General features: G+C 47.1%; 1 protein-coding gene across 4 annotated transcripts in view; it reads left to right on the top strand.

Annotated features, from left to right (window-relative positions):
* nadk2 (NAD kinase 2, mitochondrial) overlaps window positions 1-22,647 on the top strand; it is a 79,589-nt gene that overhangs the window by 44,293 nt on the left and 12,649 nt on the right. For all 4 annotated transcript variants that reach the window (XM_060834086.1, XM_060834077.1, XM_060834095.1 and 1 more), the window contains exon 10: window positions 3,456-3,509. In XM_060834086.1, coding sequence (XP_060690069.1) covers window positions 3,456-3,509 — 54 coding nt within the window. The remainder of the gene's footprint in view (window positions 1-3,455; window positions 3,510-22,647) is intronic.

The following is a 22,647-nucleotide window of genomic DNA, read 5'->3' as shown; positions in this document are numbered from 1 at the left end:
AATTCCATCTGCCTCTGATCTGCCTGTCTGACCAATCCGTTTCTACCCTCCTGGAATCTAACACCTTCCTCCTCACTGCCAACCACCCGGCCAATCTTTGTCTCATCCACAAACTTACTTCCCATCCCTCCCACATTCCCATCTCCATCGTTTATGTATATCACAAACTGTGCCAAGGATGCAGAGATCCTTCTTGGTGATTTGGACAGGTTGGGTGAGTGGGCAACAAAGGCAGATGCAGTATAATTTGGATAAATGTGGTTATTCACTTTGGAAGCAAAAGTAAGTACCTGATTGGCTGTAAATTGGGAGGGGGGAGCATGCAACAGGGCCTGGGTGTCCTTGTGTACTCGTCGCTAAAGACAAGCATGTAGGCGCAGAGGCAGTAAGGAAGGCAACTGGTATGCTGGCCTTCACTGGGAGAGATTTCAAGTTCTGGAACAGGGTTGTGTTGCAGTTATACAGAGCCTTGGTGAGGCCACACCTAGAGTATTGTGTGCAGTTTTAGTCTCCTTTTCGGAGGAAGGATGCTCTTGCCTTAGAGGGTGTGCAGCAAAGGTTTACCAGTCTGATTCCAAGATGGTAGAACTGATGTGTGAGGAGAGACCGACTAGGTTAGGATTGTTTGCGCTGGAGTTCAGATGGGTGAGGGGGGAGAAAAGAATCACACAGACATATAAAATTCTAACAGGACTGAATAGGACAGATGCAGGGAGGATGTTCCCAATGATGGGTGCATCCAGAACCAGGGATCACAGTCTGCTGATTTGGCATGGCCTACAGGAGATATTTCTTCACCCAAAGAGGGGTGAACCTGTGGAATTCGCGACCACAGGAAGTGGTTGATGTCAAAACATTGAATGTATTCAAGGGGCAGCTAGACATAGCACAAATTATGGGAGAAAGGAGGGTTAGGTTATTGAGTTGGACAATTAGCCATGATTGTGATGAATTGCACTGCAGACTGGGAAGGCCAAATAGCCGCTATTTGCTCCTATCTTGTGAATCTGTGGAATTCCCTGCCCAGGGAAGTAGTTGAGGCTTCCTCATTGAATGTTTTTAAAGCTAAGATAGATAACTTATTGAACAGTGTAGGAATGAAGGGTTCTGGAGAGAGGGTGACTCAGTGGAGCTGAAGCCTGTCAAGATCAGCCATGATCTTACTGAACAGCAGAGCAGGCTTGAATGGCCAGCTCCTGCTCCTAGTTCTTATGTTCTTAACTTCCATGAGGCTGTCACTGGCTAGGCGAGCATCTCTAGCCCATCTCTACTTGGTAAATGTCAGACTCAGGGTTGGGGAGGGGTGGCTGTGGGTGGGAGGATCAGCAAACACTCAATGGACTGAATGGCTTCTACCTACAGTGTAGGGATTCTGTGATTGAGTCTTCAGGTGATGAATGCCTGAATGAGGATTTCAGCAGCCGAACAGCTGGGAGAGAGGTGAAGATGGAGAGGTGGAAATAGACGATTTTAGAGATGGCACAAGTATAGGTTCAGAAGCACATCTCCAGGTCCAATCTGACATGAGCGTAGTGAGCCAATTAATGTTAAACTGTTGCTGTGGTGAAGGATGGAGTCAGTTACCAGGGTAGGGAGTTGGGGTTGGGCAATGAAAACAATACCGTCAGTATTCCCAATGTTTTAATGGCTGGAATGATCTCCAGTACTGTTCTAGTACTGGGTGTGTCAGATAAGCAGTGACTGGGCTGGAGTGCTGTCTGCCAGGAGCAACACCACGCATACCTAAAAATGAGGTGTCATCCTGGTGAAGAACTAGTTGTGTGCCAAACAGCAAAAGACCATAGATATAGGAACAGAATTAGGCCATTTGGCCCATCAAGTCTGTTCCATCATTAGATCATGGCTCCTCAACCTCATTTTCTAGCCTTCTCCCCAAACCTGATCCCCTTACTAATCAAGACGCTCAGCAGTAAATGACAGACAGAGTTAAGCAATCCCAAAACCAACAGGTCAGGTTAAACCTCTTCAGTCAAGTCATCTCCAGCTGTGAGTGGTGGTAGACAACTAAACACCTCCCTGGAGAAGGAGCCTGCTCTAATACCCCCCTCCTCAACGATGGGAGAGCCCAGTACATCAGGGAAAAGATAAGGCTGAAGCTTTACAGCAATCTTCAGCCAGCAGTGCCGAGTGGGTGATCCATCTCGGGCTCCTGCAGTGGTCCCCAGCATCACAGACACCAGGCTCCAGACGATACGATTCACTCCACGTGATAGCAAGACAAGGCCGGAGGCACTGGATACTACAAAGGCAATGGGCCCTGATAATATTCCAGCAATGGGACTGAAGGCTTGTGCTCCAGACCTTGCTGCCCGCCCGAGATAAGCTGTTCCAGTAGTTACAGCACTGGCATCTACCCGACAATGTGGGAAATTACCCAGGTAAAAAGCAGGACAGATCCAACCCAAACAATTCCCGTCCCATCAGTCTCCCCTCGATCCTCAGTAACGTGGTGGACGGGGTCAGTAACAGAGCTACCAAGCAGCACCTGCTCAGCAATAACCTGCTCAGTGACCCCCAGTTTGGGTTCCCCCAGGGTCACCCAGCTCCTGGCCTCATTCCAGCCTTGGGTCAAACATGGACAGAAGGGCTGGATTCCAGTATGCTGCCACATTCTCCAGGGCAACAGGGAACACAGATATGGGACAGTTACAAGAAATTGGAGTTGGTGTGCGTTGAATGGTACTTATTGTTGGTGCAGACCCGCTGGACCAAAGGGCCTTTTCTGCACTGTGAATCTACAGCCACATCTCATAAATGTCTAAAAAGAAACAGTGGAAGAGTTGAGAGAGGTGGTGGTGAGGTGATATACACGTAAGAATTAGCACTGAATAATGTGGTTGAGGACAGGATTTGGATGGGAAATTGCAGAGGTCAAGGATAAAACCTGGGAAATATCAAAGGGAACAGTACTGGAGCAGGACAAGTAACTGCTTTGTGATTTTTTTATCCCAGCTAACATTCAATAGACAACGGGGCAGTTATCACCAGCTCCCAAACAGCTGCACTCAGTCAATCTTAGAATCTCTACAGTGCGAAAGCAGGCCAGTTAGCTCATTCAGTCCACACCAATCCTCCGAAGAGCTTCCCACCAGACCACACCACCCTGTCCTATCCCTGTAATCCTATATTTCCCATTGCTAATCCACGTAGCCTGCACATCCCTGCACACTATGGACAATTTAGTGTGGCCAATCCAGCTAACCTGCACATATTTGGACTGTGGGAGGAAACTGGAGGAAACCCACGCAGAGATGGGGAGAATGTATAAACTCCACAGTTGGAGGAGGAGGGATTTTCCCGAAGGGTTGTGTTTGGAGCTGGCTTTGAGGCCATTGCTCACTTGAGCTTGAGTTTCCAAGAGGTGAGATTTTGTTCTGCAGAGGTATGGTCAGGTCCCTCCTTTCAGTGAATAATCCTTTGTCTTTGTCCTTTAGCTAAAGAGAAGAGCCGTGTGGATCTGCCCATCAATCAAGAGCTAGTGGAACAAGGTGAGTGACAGAGATTGCTACCTGGCAGATATCCTGTAAACTCACTGTCTGTTATCTGCTTCTACAGCAGAGAAAATTAGTTTGCCTCATTGTGTCTGTGTCTGCCGATAAATGAACCACTGACCTATCCCACTTGGCAGTATTTGGACAGTAGTCCTATGTTTGAGGCTGAAGGTTTTGCAGGAATCTTCAGCCAGAAGTGCCGAGTGGGTGATCCATCTCCGCCTCCTCCATGGTCCCCAGCACCATAGATACCAGTGTACAGCCAATCCGATTCACTCCACATAATAAAGACACCTTTAAATGACAGAGTTGGGATAAGGAGACATTTTCAAGATGGCAACCATCAACTATTGGTGTGCCAGTTGAATTATTGCTGAGGCCACAATTACTTACAATCTGTTTAATACATAAAATTCTAACAAGATTGTCAGACGAGATGCAGGGAGCATGTTTCCCTGTCTGGGGAGTCTAGAACCAGAGGGAACAGGGTCCGGATGTGGGATAGGCCATTTAGCACTGAGATGTGGAGGCATCCCTTTGCTCAGAGGATGTTCAAATGAAATTAACCACAATAAATATTTGGATTTCAAAGGCATCGAGGAATATGAAGAGAAAACCAGAATATAACATCTGTTTAAAATACAATAAAGGATCAGCAATGGCAGAGCAAGCTCGATGGGCCAAATGGCCTATTGCTGCTCTTTGTTTCGATAGTTCAGCATGACTCACCTGGAAGAGGAATGCGAATGTCCTGTCCCCAGTTTTGCGCATGACACAAAAATAGATGGGGGGACAAGTGGGGAGGATGAGAATCTACAGAGGGACCTCGGCAGGTTGGGGGAGGAGGCAGAACCTTGATGAAATATAATTTGCAACTTGGAAGCTCTGAACTTCAGCTGGAAGAATAGAGGAGCTAGGAGAAAGTGAGGACTGCAGATGCTGGAGATCAAAGTTGAACAATGTGGTGCTGGAAAAGCACAACCAGTTAGGCAGCATCTGAGGAGCAGGAGAGTTGCTGTTGCTGCCTGACTGGCTGTGCTTTTCCAGCACCACACTCCGAGGAGAGGAGCTGACTATTATTTAAATGAAAGCTGCAGCACAGAGGCATTTGGGAGTCCTCATGCATGAATTATGAACTAACATCCAAGTTCAGCAGATAATAGGGAAAACAAATGGAATTTTGGCCTTTATTTCAAAGGGAATAGTGTATATCGAATCATAGAGATGTACAGCCTGGAAGCAGGCCCTTCAGTCCAGGTCATCCATGCTGAACAGAAATTAATCTAGTCCCATTTGCTAGCATTTGGCCCATGTCCCTCTAAACCCTTCCTACTCATGTACCCATCCAGATGCCTTTTAAATGTTATAATTGTAACAGTCTCCACCATTTGCACTGGCAGCTCATTCTGTACACACATCCCCACTCTGAGTGAAGGATTTATCTCTGAGGTCCCTTTTAAATCTTTCCCCTCTCACCTTAAACCTATGCCCTCTAGTTTTGGACTCTCCTGCTCTGGGAAAACACCTTGTCTACTTATCCTATCCCGGCCCCTCTATAAGGTTACCCTTCACCCTTCGACACTCCAGAGAAAACAGCCCCAGCCTGTGGCTCAAACCCTCCAACCCCAGCAACACCCTTGTAAATCTTTTCTGAACCCTTTCAGGTTTCACAACACCTTGCTTGTAGCAGGGAGAGCAGAATGGCACCAAATATTTCAAGACTGTCCTACCCCATGCCCTGTACAGCCGCAGCATCACCTCCTGACTTCTATACACCATGTATTGACCAATATAGGCAAGTGTACCAAACTCCTCCTCCACTTTGCTGATGAAGGGCTTATGCTCGAAACGTCGAATTTCCTGCTCCTTGGATGCTGCCTGACTGCTGCGCTTTCCCAGCAACACATTTTCAGCTCTGATACTCCAGCATCTGCAGACCTCACTTTCTCCTCCTCCACTATCCTATCTATCTGTAACTCCATTTTCAAGGGACTATGACTCTGGACCCCAAGGTCTCTTTGTTCAGCAACTTTATCAGGACCTTACCATTTGCTCTAATTTGCCTTTCCAAAATGCAATACCTCACATTTATCTAAATTAAACTCCATCTGCCACTATGAGTTGGGAGGTTTTGCTCAAACTGTAGAAGATACTAGTCAGACCACAGCTGGAATGCTGTATACAATTTTGATCCCTTTATCTAAGGAAAGATAGACTGTTATCGGAGGCAGTCCAGCGAAGGCTGATATCAGATGTAGAGGGTAAAAAATGAGGTCTGCAGATGCTGGAGATCACAGCTGAAAATGTGTTGCTGGTTAAAGCACAGCAGGCCAGGCAGCATCTCTGGAATAGGGAATTCGACGTTTCGAGCATAAGCCCTTCATCAGGAATGAGAGAGAGTAGCCAAGCAGGCTAAGATAAAAGGTAGGGAGGAGGGACTTGGGGGAGGGGCGATGGAGATGGGATAGGTGGAAGGAGGTCAAGGTGAGGGTGATAGGCCGGAGTGGGGTGGGGGTGGAGAGGTCAGGAAGGAGATTGCAGGTTAGGAGGGCGGTGCTGAGTTGAGGAAACCGACTGAGACAAGGTGGGGGGAGGGGAAATGAGGAAACTAGAGAAATCTGAGTTCATTCCTTGTGGTTGGAGGGTTCCCAGGCGGAAGATGAGGCGCTCCTCCTCCAGCCGTCGTGTTGTTATGTTCTGCCGGTGGAGGAGTCCAAGGACCTGCATGTCCTCGGTGGAGTGGGAGGGAGAGTTAAAGTGTTCAGCCACGGGGTGGTTGGGTTGGTTGGTCGGTCCGGGCGGCCCAGAGGTGTTCTCTGAAACGTTCCGCAAGTAAGCGGCCTGTCTCCCCAATATATAGGAGGCCACATCGGGTGCAGCGGATGCAATAGATGATGTGTGTGGAGGTACAGGTGAACTTGTGGCGGATATGGAAGGATCCCTTGGGGCCTTGGAGGGAAGTGAGGGAGGAGGTGTGGGCGCAAGTTTTACATTTCCTGCGGTCGCAGGGGAAAGTGCCGGGGGTGGAGGTTGGGTTGGTGGGAGGTGTGGATCTGGCGAGGGAGTCACGAAGGGAGTGGTCCTTGCGGAACGCTGATAGGGGAGGGGAGGGAAATAGCATCAGATGTAGAGGGACCATCTTATGAGGAGAGGTTGACTAGATTGAGCCTGCACTCCTCGGAGTTTAGAACAATGAGAGGTGACCTTATTGAAACACACAGGACTCTGAGGGGACTTGGCAGGGAAGATGTGGAAAGGTTCTTTCTCCTTGTGGGAGATTAAGCAGTCACACATTTTAAGACACAGATGAGGAAGAATTTCTTATGAGTTTAGTGATTCTGTGAAATTCTTCCCTGCAGAGTGCTGTTCAGGCTGGGTCATTAAGTATATGCAAGGCTGTGATAGATATTTAATTAGTAAGGGAATCAGATGTATAGAGAAAAGGCAGTTAAGTTGACTTAAGGATCAACAGATTGGCCCCAATCTCATTGAATGGCAGGGATGACTTGATGAGCTGAGTGACCTACTTCTACAATTATGTCTGATGGTCCGAAATGAGTTGAGGGTTTCTCCCTTTACCTCCCTTTCCAGCAGTAAGCTGCAGACCACTATCTCTCTCTGGGTGAACTATCTTCTCCTCTCCCCTCTAGCAGCTCGGACAAACAAAGTTGTTATCTCTGGTTTGTTGCCTGTGCCATGTGATAGCGAAGCAAGGAATAGGGAGAGAGAGGAGTTGAACGCATGGCTGCAGGGTTGGTGCAGGGGGGAGGGTTTAGGATTCCTGGATAATTAGGGCTGTTTTTGGATAAGTGGGAGCTCTACAAACAGGATGATCTTCGCCTGAGCCAGAGGGTACCAATATCCTGGGGGGGAATTAGCTAATGCTCTTCAGGTGGGTTTATACTAATTCAGCAGGAGGATGGGAATCGAAGTTGTAGTTCAAGTATACGGGAGGATGAGTGTAATGAAGTTAGAACTGAGATTTCAAGATCGCAAGAAGCCTCCGCAGGCAAGAAGTTGGTTTGAAGTGTGTCTACTTCAGCACCAGGAGCATCCGGAATAAGGTGGGTGAACCTGCAGCATGGGTTGATGTTGTGGCCATTTCAGAGACGTGGGTAGAATAGGGACAGGAATGCTTATTGCACCTTCTGGGATTGAAGAACCGAGAAAATGGTAAGAAAAGAGGTGGTGTGGCAGTGTTAGTCAAGGACAGTAGTACGGTTGCAGAAAGAGCGTTTGAGGACTCGTCTACTGAGGTAGTATGGGCTGAGGTTAGAAACAGGAAAGGAGGTCACCCTGTTTGGAGTTTTCTATAGGCCTCTGAATAGTTCCAGAGATGTAGAGGAAAGGATTGCAAAGATGGTTCAGGATAGGAGCGGGAGTAACAGGGTAGTTGTTATGGGGAATTTTAACTTTCCAAATATTGACTAGGAATACCATAGTTCGAGTACTTGAGATGGATCTGTTTTTGTCCAGTGTGTGCAGGTGGATTTCCTGATACAGTATGTAGACAGACCAACAAGGGGCAAGGCCACTTTGGATTTGATACTGGGGAATGAACCCGGTCAGGTGTTAGATTTGTAGGTGGGTGAGCACTTTGATGATAGAGGCCACGATTCAGTTGTGTTTACTTTAGTGATGGAAAGGTATAGGTATAGGGCAAGAGTTATAGCTGGGGGAAAGGCAATTACAATGCAATTAGGCAAGATTTAGGATGGGGCAGGAAACTGCAGGGGATGGGCACAATCGAAATGTGGAGATTATTCAAGGACCAGCTACTGTGTGTCCTTGATAAGTATGTACCTGTCAGGCAGGGAGGAAGTGGTCGAGCGAGGGAGCTGTGGTTTACTAAGGAAGTTAAATCTCTCTTCAAGAGTAAGATTAGGGCCAATCAAGGATTGTAGTGGGAAATTGTGTGTGGAGTCAGAGGAGATAGGGGAAGCACTAAATGAATACTTTTCATCAGTATTCACACTAGAAAAAGACAATTTGGTTGAGGAGAATATTGAGGGATATGGTACTAGACTGGATGGGATTGAGATGCACAAGAGGGAGGTGTTAGCAATTCTGGAAACTGTAAAAATAATTAAGTCTCCTGGGTTGGATGGGATTTATCCTGGGATTCTCTGGGAAGCCAGGGAGGAGATTGCCGAGCCTTTGGCTTTGATCTTTATGTTGTCATTGTCTACAGGAATAGTGCCAGAAGACGAGGATAGCAAATGTTGTTCCCTTGTTCAAGAAGGGGAGGAGAGACAACCCTGGTAATTATAGACCAGCGAACCTTCCCACCAGTGTGGGAAAAGTGTTAGAAAGGATGAAAGGAGATAGGATTTATAATCACCTAGAAAGGAATAAGTTGATTAGGGAGAGTCAACACGGTTTTGTGAAGGGGAGGTTGTGCCTCACAAACCTTTATTGAGTTTTTTGAGATGGTGACCAAACAGGTGGATAGGGTGAATTGGTTGATGTGGTGTATATGGGTTTCAGTAAGGGGTTTGATAAGATTCCCCACGGTATGCTGTTGCACAAAATACAGAGGTGTGGGATTGAGGGTGATGTAGCGGTTTGAATCAGAAATTGGCCAGCTGAAAGAAGACACAGGGTGGTGGTTGATGGGAAATGTTTATCCTGGAGTTCAGTTACTACCGCAAGGATCTGTTTTGGGTCCACTGCTGTTTGTCATTTATCTAAATAATCTGGATGAGAGCTTAGAAGGATGGGTTAGTAAATTTGCAGACGACACTAAGGCCGGTGGAGTTGTGGATAATGATGAAGGATGTTGTAGGTTACAGAGAGATATAGGTAAGCTGCAGAGCTGGGCTGAGAGGTGGCAAATGGAGTTTAATGCGGACAAGTGTGAGGTGATTCACTTTGGTCGGAGTAACCGAAATGCAGAGTACTGGGCTAATGGTAAGATTCTTGGCAGTGTAGATGAGCAGAGAGATCTCTGTGCTCAGGTACATAGATCCTTGAAAGTTGCCACCTAAGTTAATAGGGTTGTTAAGACATACGGTGCGTTAGCTTTTATTAGTAGAGGGATTGAGTTTCGGAGCCATGAGGTCATGCTGCAGCTGTACAAAACTCTGGTGCAGCCACACTTGGAGTATTGTGTACAGTCCTGGTCACCACATTATAAGGAGGATGTGGAAGCTTTGGAAAGGATGCAGAGGAGATTTACTGGGATGTTGCCTGGTATGGAGGGAAGGTCTGATGAGGAAAGGCTGAGGGACTTGAGGCTGTTTTCGTTAGAAGAAGGTTGAGAGGTGACTTTATTGAGGCATATAAGATAATCAGAGGGTTAGATAGAGTGGACAGGGAGAGCCTTTTTCCTTGTATAGTGATGGCTAGCATGAGGGGACATAGCTTTAAATTGAGGGGTGATAGATATAGTACAGGTGTCAGGGGTAGTTTCTTTACTCAGAGTATTAGAGGTGTGGAATGCACTGCCTGCAACAGTAGTAGACTCGCCAACTCTCAAGGCATTTAAATGCTCATTGGATAAACATATCGACAAGAATGGAATAATGTAGGTTAGATGGGCTTCAGATTAGTTCCACAGGTTGCCGCAATATTGAGGGCCGAAGGGCCTGTACTGTGCTGTAATATTTTATGTTCTAACCATTGTACTGATTGTTTTAAGTCTGTGCCCCTTCCCTCAGTCACTGACCTCTGCTGAGGTAAATAGGCTCTTCCCATCCACTTTCTCCAGACCACTCTCCATTTTGTTCATCCGAACCAAAACACCCCTCAACCACCTTGCAAGGAAAACAACCCCAGCTCATCCAGTCTTCCCAGTATTTCAGACCAAGAAGACCATGGTGTCAGAGGCAAGGTGATAGAATGGATAGAAGCTTGGCTGTCTGATAGAAAGCTGAGAGTGGAGATGAAACGGTCCTTCTCGGGATGGCAGCTGGTGACACGTGGTGTTCTGCAAGGCTCAGTGTTGGACCACAACTTCCCACTTTCTACATTAATGATGTAGCTGAAGGAACTGAGAGCATTCTGGCGAAGTTTGCAGATGATACAAAGGTAGGTAGAGGGACAGGTAGTATTGAGGAGGTGGGGAGGCTGCAGAAGGATTTGGACAGGTTAGGAGAGTGGGCAAAGAAGTGGCAGACGGACTATAATGTGGGAAGGTGTGAGGTCGTGCACCTTAGTAGGAAGCTGCGAGACATGGACAATTTTCTAAATGGAGAGATAATTCAGAACTCTGAAGCACAGAGACGTGGGAGTTCTGGTCCAGGATTGTATCCAGGTAAACTTGCAGGTTGAGTCAGTAGTTAGGAAAGCAAATGCAATAATGGCATTTATTTTGAGAGGACTTGAATCTAAAAGCAGTGATGTACGTCTGAGGTTCTATAAGGCTCTGGACAGACCACATTTGGAGTATTGTGCATAGTTTGGGCCCATATCTCAGGAAGGATGTACTGGCCCTGGAGCATGTTCAGAGGAGGATTGTGAGGATGGATCCAGGAATGAAAAGCTTAACATATGAGGAATGTTTGAGGACTCTGGGTCTATACGTGATGGCTTTTAAAAGAATGAGGGTGGATCTAATTGAAAAATACAGAATAGTGAATGGCCTGGATAGCATGGATGTTGGGAAGGTGTTTCTCTTGGTAGGAGAGACTAGGACCTGAGGGCACAGCCTCAGAGTAAAGGGAAGACCTTTTAGAACGTAGATAAGGAGAAACCTTTTCAGCCAGAGAGTGGTGAATTTATGGAACTCATTGCCACAGAAGGCTGTGGAGCCCAGGTCACTGAGTTTATTTAAGACTGAGATAGATAGGTTCTGGAGTATCAAGGGTGACAGGGAGAAAGCGGGAGAATGGGTTGAGAAACTTATCAGCCATGATTGAATGATGGAGCAGACCCGATGGGCTGAATGGCCTAATTTGTCCTCCTGTGTTTTATGGTCTGTTCTGGCAACACCCTCAAATCCCTGTGTCCTCTCTCCTGTGCAGTGATGATGAGAAGTACGTACACTGCTCCAATTGCGGCCTGAATAATGATTTATTCAGTTCCAGCATAACATCGCTGCTCTTGTGTTCTATCGTTGGCTAATAATAGAAAGGATCTTAAATGCTATCTTAACCATCCAAACTACCGGAAACAGTTTTCCCATCAGTAAGACATCTGTCTAAAATCCTTTGTTTGTGTGACCAAGCTAATGTTCGATCCTGCTTGCCCCATTCCCCTCTGCGGTAGGAGTTTGTTTTGATCACCAATCTGCCTTGTCAAACTGTTTAGATTAGATTAGACTTACAGTGTGGAAACAGGCCCTTCGGCCCAACAAGTCCACACCGACCCGCCGAAGCGCAACCCACCCATACCCCCACATTTACCCCTTACCTAACACTACGGGCAATTTAGCTTAGCCAATTCACCTGACCCGCACATCTTTGGACTGTGGGAGGAAACCGGAGCACCCGGAGGAAACCCACGCAGACACGGGGAGAACGTGCAAACTCCACACAGTCAGTCGCCTGAGTCGGGAATTGAACCCGGTCTACAGGCGCTGTGAGGCAGCAGTGCTAACCACTGTGCCACCGTGCCGCCCACCAAAGTTTCTCAACCTATTTCTCAAGTTTCTCAAGTTTCTCAATCTATTCTTCACCCTTCACATTGGTGAGGCCACTTGTGAAATGTTGCATACCATTCTGGTCACCCTGCTACAGGAAGGATGTTGTTAAACTGGAAAGGGTGCAGAAAAACATGTCAAGGCTATTTCCAAGACAGGAGAGTTTGAGTTATAAGGATAGGCTGGATAGGCTGGAGCATCAGAGGCTGAATGCTGACCTTATACAGGCTTATAAATTATGGGCATAGAGTAAAAAAAACTAGAGAGCATCGGTTTAAGATACTGGGAGAAAGATTTGAAAGGGACTTGAGGGGTAACCTTTTCACACAGTGGGTGGTGTGTATGTGGAATGAACTGTCAAAGGGAAGTGATAGACGTCGGTACAGTTACAGCACTTAAAAGATATTTAGACAGGTACATGAATAGGAAAGGGTTAGAGGGATATGGACCAAACACGGAACTGAGACTAGGTCAGTTAAAGAGACCTGGTTGACGTGGATGAGTTGGACTGAAGGGTCTGTTTCCGTGTTGTACGTCTCTTATGACTGTATAAAAGGGAAGAGCGTAGCCTGGACAAAGCTAGACCCATTACAGGTGGGAGTGGGAGAATACATAGATGGGAACAGGTTGATTATCATTTGCTGTTCAATAGTTTCTGCAAACGTTCTTATGGACTGGAAGGTTGCAAATGTAACCCACTCTTTAAGGGAGCAAGGAAGAGGCAGGATGGAAAACTTAGACTTGTTAGCATGACCCCTATGGTGGGGAAAAATTTAGAACTGTTTATAAATAATGTGATAACATTTAGAAGTGATTGTAAGCGTTGGGCAGAGTTAATGTGCATTTATGAAATGAGGGTGGCACTGTGGCTCATTGGTTAGCACTGTTGCCTCATAGTACCAGGGACCCGGGTTCAATTCCAGCCTCAGGCGACTGTCTGTCTGTGTGGAGTTTGCACATTCTCCCTGTGTCGGTGTGGGTTTCCTCTGGGTGCTCAGGTTTGGGAGGATGCTGGATTGAGAATTGGTAAGCAGACAGAAAGCAGGGAATGGGAATAAATGAATCATTCTCCGCATGGCAGACTGTTCATTGTGGGGTACTGTAATAACTTCACAATTTGGGGCCAATTGTAATATTTCCAATTTTGTTATAATACCAAACTGGGTGGGAACATAAGTTGTGAGGAGGCTTCACGAACATGTGGACAGGCGAAGTGAATGGATTAGACCATCGCAGATGGAATATAAAGTGAATAACTTGTTCACTTTGCTTTCAGAAAAGTGGTAACATTTCTTAAATAGTAAGAAGTTGGGAGTTGCAAGTATCCAAAGGGAGATGAGTGTCCTTGTTCATGAATGACAAGAAGCATATCATTGCTTCAATGTGAGTGACAAGATTTCAGAGAATTATAAACTCTTGAGAAAGATCGTGTAAAATCTCGAGACTGATTATTAAACTTAGTGATCTCAGACTAAGCCCCACTCTCTGCAACTGGACCCTCAGTTTCCTGACCCACAGGCCACAATCAGTGAAGATTGGGGACAATATTTCATCCTCACTAACACTCAACACTGGAGTCCCCCAGATGTGCGTACTCAGCCCCCTACTGTACTCACTGTATATCCATGTCTGCGTCGCCAAATACCAAACTAATGCCATTTACAAGTTCGCTGGTGACACCACCAGAGTCGGTTGAATCTCAGATGGTGACGAAACAGACTATAGACGGGAGGTGGGAGACCTGGAAAAATAGTGCACTGAGAACAACCCAGCTCTCAATGCCAGCAAAAGCAAGGAACTCATTATTAACTTTCGGTGGTATGTTACTCATGCCCCCCTAAACATTAACAGCACAGAGGGGGAATGAGTGGAAACTGTGAAGCTCCTGGGAGTGGTCATCTACAACAAACTTTCTTTTCGACTCTTCACATGGACGCACTGGTTATAAAGACCCAACGATGTCTCTTCTTCCTCAGGCAGCTGAGGAAATGTGCCATGATGGTGAATACCCTTGCCAACTTTTATAGGTGCGCCATCGAGAGCATTCTGTCTGGATGTATCACTACCTGGTATGGCAACTGTACCACTCAGGATCAGAGACTGTTACAGTGTGTGGTAAACTCGGCCCAGACAATCACAAAGACCAACCTCCCATCTACAGAATCCATCCACCCTGGCAATGCTTTTCTACAACCTGTACCATCGGGGAGAAGGTACAGAAACCTGAACACATGTACCAGCCGGTTTTGCAACAGTTTCTACCCTACTGTTGTTAGAATACTGAATGGACTCACAAACTCTTAACATTCGCCTGGACCTGCGTTTTTGTTTTTGCTGCTGTTTACCTATTATTTACTATCTGTGCGACTTAACTCTGCGATCTGCCTCTATTGCTCGCAAGACAAAGCTCTTCACTGTGCCTTGGTACACGTGACAATAAACTCAATTCAATTCAATAAGACATTAAGCAAAAAACCAAAAGAACTGCAGATGCTGTACATCAGAAAGAGAAATGGTTGGAAAAATCTTAGCAAGGCTTGCAAAATCTGTGAAGAGAAAATCTCTCTGGATGCTGACAGAGGTGCTGAGTTTTTACAAGCCACTTCTGTGTTTGATTTTGATCAAAAGGATATTAACATGTTAGTGGATTGGGTGGATAGATGGCAGCTAAGTGTTATGAACTAGGCTAGACCCCTTCAGAACATTTCGAGAAGGTAGCGTAGACCCTAACCTTTCTAGTTGTTGTCAGCAGGTGAGAAATGGATGTTGCAGGAGTGACGCAGCTGGCCCATCCACTCAGTTTTAAAGAAAACTATTTATTTATATACAAGCAAAATAAAACTGAATTTAGAATAACATAACTATTTGAAATCTCATTCGACACAATCACAATTTAATGATGCTGTTCCAAATACTTGCAACATCCCCATAAACACCCTCTCGGCAAAAAGGTAAAATCAGACACAGCATCTTACAGGAGAGTTGTCAGAGAGAGAGAGGGGATCAGCATGGAGCTGTTTCTGTGACCAACAGCCTCAAAAACAGCCTGGCTGCTAAATCCAAACTAAACCCTGAACTGGGAGAAAGAACTGGCCACTTCCCTTTCATTGGACAAGTGTTCTTTTTAAGAACCTGAAAGCTTTTGCCTGAGGCAGTATCTGTTAGCTATAATCAAACTGGCCCTAAAACCCATCCAAAGCAGATACATTGAAATCTCTGTATTTATGACCCCTCTGCCAAAAAAAAACAAAACGCGGGCAGAATAACCTTGTCAAAGGAACAGCATTGTCACACCACCCCCTTAAAACAAACGAACCATCAATATCCAAAGGTACAATGCAGAGAAGTGTGAGGTGATGCACTTTGGTTGGAAGAACATGGACTGTTGGAAGAACATGGAGAGATCATATAAACATACTTGAAAATGAAGTGTCAGCTTGGTGAAGCTACCAAACAGGACTACTTGTATTCCAAACAACATAAGCAGCAAGTGATAGAGCTAAGCGATCCCACAACTAACAAGTCAGATCTAATGGCCGCATTTAGTTGTGAATGGTGGTCAACAGTTAAACAATTCACTGGAGGAGGAGAATCCATAAATATACCTATCCTCAATGACTGAAGAGACCAACATATCAGCGCAAAAGATAAAGCTGAAGCATTCGCAACAATCTTCAACTAGAAGTGTCGAGTAGTCAATCCACAATGACCTCCTGTAGAGATCCCCAGCATTACTGATACCAGTCTTTAGCCAATTCGATACAGTCCTCATGATATCAAGAAATGGTTGGAGACATTGTATCCTGCAAAGGCTATGGGCCCTGACAACATTCCGGCAATTGTATTGAAGACATGTGCTGCAGAACTTGTCACTCCCGTAGCCAAGTTGTTCCAGTTCAGTTACAACACTGGTATCTTCCCAATAATGTGGAAAATTGCCAGGTATGTCCTGTACATAAAAGGCAGGACAAACCACCCAATCAGTCTCCCCTCGATCCTCAGTAACGTGATGGACAGTGTCAGTAACAGGGCTATCAAGCAGCACCTGCTCAGCAATAACCTGCTCAGTGACCCCCAGTTTGGGTTCCCCAGGATCACTCAGCTCCTGACCTCATTCCAGCCTTGGGTCAAACATGGACCAAAGAGCTCAATTCCAGAGGGGAGGGGAGAGGGACAGCCCTTGATACCAAGGCTGGATTTGACCGAGTGTGGCATCAACGAGCCCTGGCAAAACTGAAATCTGAGAATTGGGGGCAAACACTCCGCTGGTGAGAGTCATACCTGACACGGAGGAAGGTGGTTGTGGTTGATGGACGGTCAGTCATCTCAGCTCCAGGGCATCTCTGCAGGAGTCCCTCAGGGTAGTGTCCTAGGCACAATCATTTTCAGCTGCTTCATCAATGACCTTCCCTCCACCATAAGGTCAGCAGTGAGATGTTTGCTTATGGAATGTGCAATGTTCACCAATCAGACCTCCTCAGGTACTAAAACAGTCCATGTTCAAATGCAACAAGAAATGTCTAGGTTTTGGCTGACAAGTGCCGAGTAACATCTGCAACACACAAATGCCAGACAATGATCATCTCCAACAAGAGACAATCTACTCAGCAACCCTTTACATTCAATGACATTGCCATCACTGAATCCCAGCTGGCAATATCCAGGTATCTGCTGCCAAATAATCCCAGTGGCCACAAAGCAGTCAGAGGCTCCGAATCCTGCAGCGAATCACTCACCTACTGTCTCCCCAAAGCCTCTCCATCATCTACAAGGCACAAGGCAGGGGTGTGATGGAATACTCCCCACTTAACTGGATGGTCGCAGCACCAACAACACTCGTGAAGCTTGACACCATCCAGGACAAAGCAGCCCACTTGATTGGCATTGCATCCACAAGCATCCACACGTTTGACCACCGACACTCAGTAGCAGCAGTGTGTCCTGCCTACAAGATGCACTGCAGAAATTCACAAAGACTCCTTTGACAGTCCTTTCCAAACCCCTGACCACTTTGATGGAGCAGGAACAATGTAACAGGTACATAGGAACACCACCCCCTGCACATTTCCCTCCATGTCATTCACCATCCTGATTTGGAAATATATCACCATTCCTTCACTGTCATTAGGTCAAGGTCAGAAGTCACATGACATCAGGTTATAGTCCAACAGTTTATTTGAAATCACAAGCTTTCTGAGCGCTGCTCCTTTATCAGGTGAAGACTGGTTCAAGATCCTGGAGCTTTCAAAAGTATGTGAAAAATAAGAGATTAGCAAAGGAGTAAGTAGGCCACTTATAGTCTGAAATTAGAGAATTAATAATAAAGAACAGGGTGGCACAGTGGCTCAGTGATGAGCATTGCTGCCTCCCAGCACCAGGGTCCCAGGTTCAATTCCAGCCTCGAGTGACCGTCTGTGTGGAGTTTGCACATTCTCCCCGTGTCTGTGTGGAGTTTGCACATTCTCCCCGTGTCTGTGTGGAGTTTGTGCATTCTCCCCGTGTCTGTGTGGAGTTTGCACATTCTCCCCGTGTCTGTGTGGAGTTTGTGCATTCTCCCCGTGTCTGTGTGGAGTTTGCACATTCTCCCCGTGTCTGTGTGGAGTTTGCACATTCTCCCCGTGTCTGTGTGGAGTTTGCACATTCTCCCCGTGTCTGTGTGGAGTTTGCACATTCTCCCCGTGTCTGTGTGGAGTTTGCACATTCTCCCCGTGTCTGTGTGGATTTCCTCCCACAGTCCAAAGATGTGCCGGTCAGCAGAATCGGCCATGCTAAATCGCCCATGGTGTTAGGTGCATTAGTTAGAGGGAAATGGGTCTGGGTGGGTTATTCTTCGGTGGGTCGGTGTGGACTTGTTGGGCCGAAGGGCCTGTTTCCATACTGTAGGGAATCTAATCTAACCTAATCTAAAAAGAACAAGGAAGTGACAAAGCAGCCAGAGAACTACTTGTGGTTTTCAAAATTTTTCCCAGAGCGTGCTGCTGAAGTAAGGGTTTATTACAAAGGAGGAATTTCACTGGAGTTTTATTAGTGAAGAATGTAGTGATGGGAAATTATTGGGACCGAACACTGAAGAATCCCCAGGGTCTGACAATCCTGATTCCACAGTAGACCGAACACTGAAGAATCCCCAGGGTCTGACAATCCTGATTCCACAGTAGACCGAACACTGAAGAATCCCCAGGGTCTGACAATCCTGATTCCACAGTAGACCGAACACTGAAGAATCCCCAGGGTCTGACAATCCTGATTCCACAGTAGACCGAACACTGAAGAATCCCCAGGGTCTGACAATCCTGATTCCACAGTAGACCGAACACTGAAGAATCCCCAGGGTCTGACAATCCTGATTCCACAGTAGACCGAACACTGAAGAATCCCCAGGGTCTGACAATCCTGATTCCACAGTAGACCGAACACTGAAGAATCCCCAGGGTCTGACAATCCTGATTCCACAGTAGACCGAACACTGAAGAATCCCCAGGGTCTGACAATCCTGATTCCACAGTAGACCGAACACTGAAGAATCCCCAGGGTCTGACAATCCTGATTCCACAGTAGACCGAACACTGAAGAATCCCCAGGGTCTGACAATCCTGATTCCACAGTAGACCGAACACTGAAGAATCCCCAGGGTCTGACAATCCTGATTCCACAGTAGACCGAACACTGAAGAATCCCCAGGGTCTGACAATCCTGATTCCACAGTAGACCGAACACTGAAGAATCCCCAGGGTCTGACAATCCTGATTCCACAGTAGACCGAACAGTGAAGAATCCCCAGGGTCTGACAATCCTGATTCCACAGTAGACCGAACAGTGAAGAATCCCCAGGGTCTGACAATCCTGATTCCACAGTAGACCGAACAGTGAAGAATCCCCAGGGTCTGACAATCCTGATTCCACAGTAGACCGAACACTGAAGAATCCCCAGGGTCTGACAATCCTGATTCCACAGTAGACCGAACACTGAAGAATCCCCAGGGTCTGACAATCCTGATTCCACAGTAGACCGAACAGTGAAGAATCCCCAGGGTCTGACAATCCTGATTCCACAGTAGACCGAACACTGAAGAATCCCCAGGGTCTGACAATCCTGATTCCACAGTAGACCGAACACTGAAGAATCCCCAGGGTCTGACAATCCTGATTCCACAGTAGACCGAACACTGAAGAATCCCCAGGGTCTGACAATCCTGATTCCACAGTAGACCGAACACTGAAGAATCCCCAGGGTCTGACAATCCTGATTCCACAGTAGACCGAACACTGAAGAATCCCCAGGGTCTGACAATCCTGATTCCACAGTAGACCGAACACTGAAGAATCCCCAGGGTTTGACAATCCTGATTCCACAGTAGACCGAACACTGAAGAATCCCCAGGGTCTGACAATCCTGATTCCACAGTAGACCGAACACTGAAGAATCCCCAGGGTCTGACAATCCTGATTCCACAGTAGACCGAACAGTGAAGAATCCCCAGGGTCTGACAATCCTGATTCCACAGTAGACCGAACACTGAAGAATCCCCAGGGTCTGACAATCCTGATTCCACAGTAGACCGAACAGTGAAGAATCCCCAGGGTCTGACAATCCTGATTCCACAGTAGACCGAACACTGAAGAATCCCCAGGGTCTGACAATCCTGATTCCACAGTAGACCGAACACTGAAGAATCCCCAGGGTCTGACAATCCTGATTCCACAGTAGACCGAACAGTGAAGAATCCCCAGGGTCTGACAATCCTGATTCCACAGTAGACCGAACAGTGAAGAATCCCCAGGGTCTGACAATCCTGATTCCACAGTAGACCGAACACTGAAGAATCCCCAGGGTCTGACAATCCTGATTCCACAGTAGACCGAACACTGAAGAATCCCCAGGGTCTGACAATCCTGATTCCACAGTAGACCGAACACTGAAGAATCCCCAGGGTCTGACAATCCTGATTCCACAGTAGACCGAACAGTGAAGAATCCCCAGGGTCTGACAATCCTGATTCCACAGTAGACCGAACACTGAAGAATCCCCAGGGTCTGACAATCCTGATTCCACAGTAGACCGAACACTGAAGAATCCCCAGGGTCTGACAATCCTGATTCCACAGTAGACCGAACACTGAAGAATCCCCAGGGTCTGACAATCCTGATTCCACAGTAGACCGAACACTGAAGAATCCCCAGGGTCTGACAATCCTGATTCCACAGTAGACCGAACACTGAAGAATCCCCAGGGTCTGACAATCCTGATTCCACAGTAGACCGAACACTGAAGAATCCCCAGGGTCTGACAATCCTGATTCCACAGTAGACCGAACACTGAAGAATCCCCAGGGTCTGACAATCCTGATTCCACAGTAGACCGAACACTGAAGAATCCCCAGGGTCTGACAATCCTGATTCCACAGTAGACCGAACACTGAAGAATCCCCAGGGTCTGACAATCCTGATTCCACAGTAGACCGAACACTGAAGAATCCCCAGGGTCTGACAATCCTGATTCCACAGTAGACCGAACAGTGAAGAATCCCCAGGGTCTGACAATCCTGATTCCACAGTAGACCGAACAGTGAAGAATCCCCAGGGTCTGACAATCCTGATTCCACAGTAGACCGAACACTGAAGAATCCCCAGGGTCTGACAATCCTGATTCCACAGTAGACCGAACACTGAAGAATCCCCAGGGTCTGACAATCCTGATTCCACAGTAGACCGAACACTGAAGAATCCCCAGGGTCTGACAATCCTGATTCCACAGTAGACCGAACACTGAAGAATCCCCAGGGTCTGACAATCCTGATTCCACAGTAGACCGAACACTGAAGAATCCCCAGGGTCTGACAATCCTGATTCCACAGTAGACCGAACACTGAAGAATCCCCAGGGTCTGACAATCCTGATTCCACAGTAGACCGAACACTGAAGAATCCCCAGGGTCTGACAATCCTGATTCCACAGTAGACCGAACACTGAAGAATCCCCAGGGTCTGACAATCCTGATTCCACAGTAGACCGAACACTGAAGAATCCCCAGGGTCTGACAATCCTGATTCCACAGTAGACCGAACACTGAAGAATCCCCAGGGTCTGACAATCCTGATTCCACAGTAGACCGAACACTGAAGAATCCCCAGGGTCTGACAATCCTGATTCCACAGTAGACCGAACACTGAAGAATCCCCAGGGTCTGACAATCCTGATTCCACAGTAGACCGAACACTGAAGAATCCCCAGGGTCTGACAATCCTGATTCCACAGTAGACCGAACACTGAAGAATCCCCAGGGTCTGACAATCCTGATTCCACAGTAGACCGAACACTGAAGAATCCCCAGGGTCTGACAATCCTGATTCCACAGTAGACCGAACACTGAAGAATCCCCAGGGTCTGACAATCCTGATTCCACAGTAGACCGAACACTGAAGAATCCCCAGGGTCTGACAATCCTGATTCCACAGTAGACCGAACACTGAAGAATCCCCAGGGTCTGACAATCCTGATTCCACAGTAGACCGAACACTGAAGAATCCCCAGGGTCTGACAATCCTGATTCCACAGTAGACCGAACACTGAAGAATCCCCAGGGTCTGACAATCCTGATTCCACAGTAGACCGAACACTGAAGAATCCCCAGGGTCTGACAATCCTGATTCCACAGTAGACCGAACACTGAAGAATCCCCAGGGTCTGACAATCCTGATTCCACAGTAGACCGAACACTGAAGAATCCCCAGGGTCTGACAATCCTGATTCCACAGTAGACCGAACACTGAAGAATCCCCAGGGTCTGACAATCCTGATTCCACAGTAGACCGAACACTGAAGAATCCCCAGGGTCTGACAATCCTGATTCCACAGTAGACCGAACACTGAAGAATCCCCAGGGTCTGACAATCCTGATTCCACAGTAGACCGAACACTGAAGAATCCCCAGGGTCTGACAATCCTGATTCCACAGTAGACCGAACACTGAAGAATCCCCAGGGTCTGACAATCCTGATTCCACAGTAGACCGAACACTGAAGAATCCCCAGGGTCTGACAATCCTGATTCCACAGTAGACCGAACACTGAAGAATCCCCAGGGTCTGACAATCCTGATTCCACAGTAGACCGAACACTGAAGAATCCCCAGGGTCTGACAATCCTGATTCCACAGTAGACCGAACACTGAAGAATCCCCAGGGTCTGACAATCCTGATTCCACAGTAGACCGAACACTGAAGAATCCCCAGGGTCTGACAATCCTGATTCCACAGTAGACCGAACACTGAAGAATCCCCAGGGTCTGACAATCCTGATTCCACAGTAGACCGAACACTGAAGAATCCCCAGGGTCTGACAATCCTGATTCCACAGTAGACCGAACACTGAAGAATCCCCAGGGTCTGACAATCCTGATTCCACAGTAGACCGAACACTGAAGAATCCCCAGGGTCTGACAATCCTGATTCCACAGTAGACCGAACACTGAAGAATCCCCAGGGTCTGACAATCCTGATTCCACAGTAGACCGAACACTGAAGAATCCCCAGGGTCTGACAATCCTGATTCCACA

Source organism: Hemiscyllium ocellatum, chromosome 2 (assembly GCF_020745735.1).
Source record: "Hemiscyllium ocellatum isolate sHemOce1 chromosome 2, sHemOce1.pat.X.cur, whole genome shotgun sequence".
NCBI lineage: Eukaryota > Metazoa > Chordata > Chondrichthyes > Orectolobiformes > Hemiscylliidae > Hemiscyllium > Hemiscyllium ocellatum.
Note: the sequence above shows the minus strand (reverse complement) of the source record. Positions and strands in the feature narration are given on the sequence as shown.